Raw genomic sequence first — 5,129 nt, 5'->3', positions numbered from 1 at the left:
TCTTTTGATAATTTAATTTAAAACTACTTCTTTCATTGGTAGTAAAATTAAATTGATCTATCTACGTTTTATCGTTTAAAAGGAAAAAATGTTGTTTAATATCTGTCCATAAAAAAACTACTGAAAACATTAAACTAAATGTTTAAAATAAAATAAATCTAAAAAAAGAAAACTACTGTGATAAAACTTAATTGTAATTAAGTCATTTAAATAATAAATATGAAAATTTCTACAAAGAGAAGAAGTAGAAATTACCACGTTGTTAAAACTAAAAAATTAATTTTTAAGTTCATTAATACTGTTATTTTTGAAATTTATTCAAGGATGAACTTAATAAGTTTATTCTAATTCAATGGGATTATTTGGGCATAAGAAGAAGGATAAAGACAATTCTAAGCATAAAGGAGGAAGTGCACCACCACCTCCTCCTCCTGCTGGTGCACCACCACCTCCTTCAGGAGGAATGCCACCACCACCTCCACCTCCTGGTGCACCACCACCTCCTGCTGGAATGCCACCACCCCCATCAAATCATAGTATGCCAAAACCTTCATCTGCTGGTAGAGGTGATTTATTATCTCAAATTCAAAAAGGAAAGAAGTTGAATAAATGTGAAACTATAGACAAATCAAAACCAATGATAGAACAACCTAAAGGTGGAATGGGAGGAGGAATGCCAATGGGAGGCAATCCTATGATGACAGCTATTGCTGCAAGAGGTAGTCGAGGAGGATCTGCACCACATTCAATGGGAGGAATGCCATCAAGAGGAGCACCAAGAGGAATGCCATCAAGAGGAGCACCAACACCACGAGGAATGCCATCAAGGGGAAGTCCAGTACCAAGAGGAAGAGGAGGAATGATGCCACCAGCACAAGTTTCAGAACATGAAGAACAAGAAACACCAATTATGCATACTGCACCACCACGAGGAATGCCATCAAGAGGAGGTCCAAGAGGTGCACCACCACGAGGAATGCCACCACGAGGAGGTCCAAGAGGTGCACCAAGAGGAAGAGGAGGAATGATGCCACCAGCACAAGCTCCAGAACATGAAGAACAAGAAACACCAATTATGCATACTGCACCACCACGAGGAATGCCATCAAGAGGAGCATCAACAGGAGGAATGATGCCACCACCACCTCCAAGCAATTGTCCACCACCACCACCTTCAAATAATTTACCACCACCTGGACCTGCCAATGTACCACCACCATCATCTGGTGGAAGGGGTGATTTATTGTCCCAAATTCAAAGAGGAACTAAATTAAAGAAAACTACTACAGTAGATAAATCAGCACCAGCCATTGGTAAATCAAGTAGTTCATCATCAAGTGGAATGGGAGGAGGAATGCCAAGTGGGGGCAATCCATTAATGGCAGCTATTGCTGCACGAGCAAATAGGGGAGGATCAGCACCACATCCAACACGAGGGGCACCAGCACCACGAGGAATGCCATCAAGGGGAAGTCCAGTACCAAGAGGAAGAGGAGGAATGATGCCACCAGCACAAGTTCCAGAACATGAAGAACAAGAAACACCAATTATGCATACTGCACCACCACGAGGAATGCCACCACGAGGAGGTCCAAGAGGTGCACCATCAAGAGGAAGCCCAGCACCACGAGGAATGCCATCAAGAGGAGCATCAACAGGAGGAATGATGCCACCACCACCTCCAAGCAATTGTCCACCACCACCACCTTCAAATAATTTACCACCACCTGGACCTGCCAATGTACCACCACCATCATCTGGTGGAAGGGGTGATTTATTATCTCAAATTCAAAGAGGAACTAAATTAAAGAAAACTACTACAGTAGATAAATCAGCACCAGCCATTGGTAAATCAAGTAGTTCATCATCAAGTGGAATGGGAGGAGGAATGCCAAGTGGGGGCAATCCATTAATGGCAGCTATTGCTGCACGAGCAAACAGGGGAGGATCAGCACCACATCCAACACGAGGGGCACCAGCACCAAGAGGAATGCCATCAAGAGGAGCACCAACACCACGAGGAATGCCATCAAGGGGAAGTCCAGTACCAAGAGGAAGAGGAGGAATGATGCCACCAGCACAAGTTTCAGAACATGAAGAACAAGAAACACCAATTATGCATACTGCACCACCACGAGGAATGCCATCAAGAGGAGGTCCAAGAGGTGCACCATCAAGAGGAAGCCCAGCACCACGAGGAATGCCATCAAGAGGAGCATCAACAGGAGGAATGATGCCACCACCACCTCCAAGCAATTGTCCACCACCACCACCTTCAAATAATTTACCACCACCTGGACCTGCCAATGTACCACCACCATCATCTGGTGGAAGGGGTGATTTATTGTCCCAAATTCAAAGAGGAACTAAATTAAAGAAAACTACTACAGTAGATAAATCAGCACCAGCCATTGGTAAATCAAGTAGTTCATCATCAAGTGGAATGGGAGGAGGAATGCCAATGGGAGGCAATCCATTAATGGCAGCTATTGCTGCACGAGCAAATAGGGGAGGATCAGCACCACATCCAACACGAGGGGCACCAGCACCACGAGGAATGCCATCAAGGGGAAGTCCAGTACCAAGAGGAAGAGGAGGAATGATGCCACCAGCACAAGTTCCAGAACATGAAGAACAAGAAACACCAATTATGCATACTGCACCACCACGAGGAATGCCATCAAGAGGAGGTCCAAGAGGTGCACCACCACGAGGAATGCCACCACGAGGAGGTCCAAGAGGTGCACCAAGAGGAAGAGGAGCCGCAATGTGAATTTGATGATGAGTATTAAGAAGAGATTCATTTCCAAGTCTATTTGGTTCAAGTATATTTTAAATGAGTACCGAATATTCAAAAAATAAAAAATTATTTCATACAAATTTTATAAAGCATAAAATGTTTTTGAAAAAAATTTATAAAAAACAAAGAGTTAAAAATAGAATAAAGAAATAAAATCGGAAGTGATAGAAAAGAAAAACAAATAAATAAATTAAAATATAATATAAGAAATAAAATATTTAAGTATCATAGAGTTACACAGGAAGATACAATTTTTGTTTCAATAACCAAAACACAGAAGAGACAAAGATACATTTTAGCTTAAACTTTAAGAAGAAAGAAAAAAGACTAAAAAATATCAAATGATCAAGATTGAATTAAAGATAATTGAAGCTAAAAACTTAAAGGGCTCTGACTTTTGTGGGTTATCAAGTGATCCTTATTGTAAGGTCATCAGTAGACAATGCACTCAACAAACTCACGTATGTAAGATGACAAGAAACCCATCATGGAATAAATCATTCAATATGGACGTTGCTATTGGAGAAGACCTTAGATTTGAAGTATATGATTACGACAATTTTGGTAAAAACGATAACCTTGGAAGCACTCACTATCGTGTATTAGGTGGCAGTCCTGGTCAAGTAGTTGACACTTGGTTAGGTCTTTCGAAAAAGGGTGAGATCCATATCCAAATTATATACGGTTTAACTGTTGGTGCTCCAGTACATGGATGTCCACCCCCAATGAGAGGATGCCCACCCCCAATGGGAGCTTATCCACCACCACCAATGGGAGGATGCCCACCACCACCAATGGGAGTTTATCCACCACCACCAATGGGAGGATGCCCACCACCTATGCCAGGACCAGGGGGATACCCGATGTCAGGACCAGGAGGTTATCCAATGGGAGGATGTCCACCACCTATGCCAGGACCAGGGGGATACCCAATGGGAGGATGTCCACCACCTTATTACAACCCCTTCTAGTTTATTGAATTAAATTATTCTTTCCTTTTCCTATTTTATTTTTTGTAAAAAGGGTGAGTAGTAAATATGTTATTCTTCTTTCATAAGAATTGGTTCATAAATTTTTTGAATATTAAAAAATAAAATTGAAGAAATTTCTTATATCTATTAATTATTTAAATGTGACAATAAATATTATATAAATAATTTTCCTTTCTGTTAACTAATAATAGATATTATAGAAGATATTCTCAATGAATAAATTAATATTGAACGGATGTATTATTTAAAAAGAATTTTAATTTTTTTGACTATAATTAAAAAATTAGATTCTATATATAACTCTACTAAACAGAGCCATTGGAATATAATAAATAATACAACAAGTACTTTAGCTTTTCTAAAGAAAAGAATTAGTTATAATAAATTAATAAACTTCAGCAATATTTATTTAAAAAATGCTCAGTTACTAGATAAATATGCAATGAGGGTTTATTTGTATTGAAAAATGATTATTTCAATCTCTTCAATATGCTCTTCTTCTGTTATAAAGTATAATAATATATTTTTAGAAAAGAATAAAGCAAATAACTAAGTATTAATAGAATTGGTTTCTATTGTTCCTAACTTGGTGGAGAATAATCCCTTCAATGAGTCTTGTTCTAATAGTTCTATAGAGTATGTTCTACTATGTTAGATGCAATATCCCATGAAGTCTTTTATATTTTTAATTACATAGTTTTTAATTTCTTTTATGATGTCAATTTCATTTTTTTATTTCTTTCATTAATTTAATACTTTCTACATTTATTATTTAATTTATTGAAATTATTACTGTAATTATTTTGATGTCTTTTAATTTGTCTATTTTCATTAGTATATTCTTCATTTCTTTATATGTATTTCTTTTATTCAAATATATTCCATTAATATTATGATATTCAACATTATTCATATCAAATAATAGATCAGTTTTATTCTTTTTATTTATTACATATATATCTGATATTTTATGATATTGTCATTCACTTTTTGATATTATTTGTTTATTCAATATCATAATAATGTTATTTGTATTAGAATATTATTTCATATGTTTATTTCATATATTTTCTAATTATCCCATATGATAATACAAATATTGTCATATTTCTCAATTTGTGATTTTTTATGACCAATACAAGATAGTAGAATGTGTTCTACTGTTGATATATTGTATTTACAAAGTGGATAGTATTTTAATCATTTTTAATATTTTATCTTTTCTATACACATTGAATATTATTCTATTTTGTATTTTAGTTAAATGGAGAAATGTATTCTTTTTAATATTGATTGACTTCAATGAATTGATTATAGTAGTTTTATTTATAAATTTT

At 36.3% G+C, this 5,129-nt stretch overlaps 2 protein-coding genes across 2 annotated transcripts, besides 7 other annotated features; both read left to right on the top strand.

The window, feature by feature from the left end:
- Positions 1-352: 352 nt before the first annotated feature.
- EDI_188070 (uncharacterized protein) lies at positions 353-2,773 on the top strand (the record flags this gene model as incomplete). The annotated part of the gene is made up of 1 exon (XM_001740155.1): positions 353-2,773. One exon carries the CDS (start codon positions 353-355, stop codon positions 2,771-2,773), a length of 2,421 nt encoding a protein of 806 aa, XP_001740207.1.
- Positions 2,774-2,853: 80 nt separating this feature from the next.
- Positions 2,854-2,889: a sequence feature (AT_rich).
- A 16-nt stretch (positions 2,890-2,905) lies between these two features.
- Positions 2,906-3,015: a microsatellite.
- Positions 2,934-3,017: a microsatellite.
- A 124-nt stretch (positions 3,018-3,141) lies between these two features.
- Positions 3,142-3,771, top strand: EDI_188060 (uncharacterized protein; the record flags this gene model as incomplete). Its single annotated transcript, XM_001740154.1, has 1 exon — positions 3,142-3,771. One exon carries the CDS (start codon positions 3,142-3,144, stop codon positions 3,769-3,771), a length of 630 nt encoding a protein of 209 aa, XP_001740206.1.
- Positions 3,772-3,867: 96 nt separating this feature from the next.
- Positions 3,868-3,961: a sequence feature (AT_rich).
- Positions 3,962-4,030: 69 nt separating this feature from the next.
- Positions 4,031-4,078: a sequence feature (AT_rich).
- Positions 4,079-4,249: 171 nt separating this feature from the next.
- Positions 4,250-4,304: a repeat region.
- Positions 4,305-4,330: 26 nt separating this feature from the next.
- Positions 4,331-5,129: a repeat region.

Source organism: Entamoeba dispar, genomic scaffold (assembly GCF_000209125.1).
Source record: "Entamoeba dispar SAW760 scf_1105229462759 genomic scaffold, whole genome shotgun sequence".
Classification (NCBI taxonomy): domain Eukaryota; phylum Evosea; order Mastigamoebida; family Endamoebidae; genus Entamoeba; species Entamoeba dispar.
The sequence above is the reverse complement of the archived record's forward strand: the minus strand, read 5'-3'. Positions and strand labels throughout refer to the sequence as shown.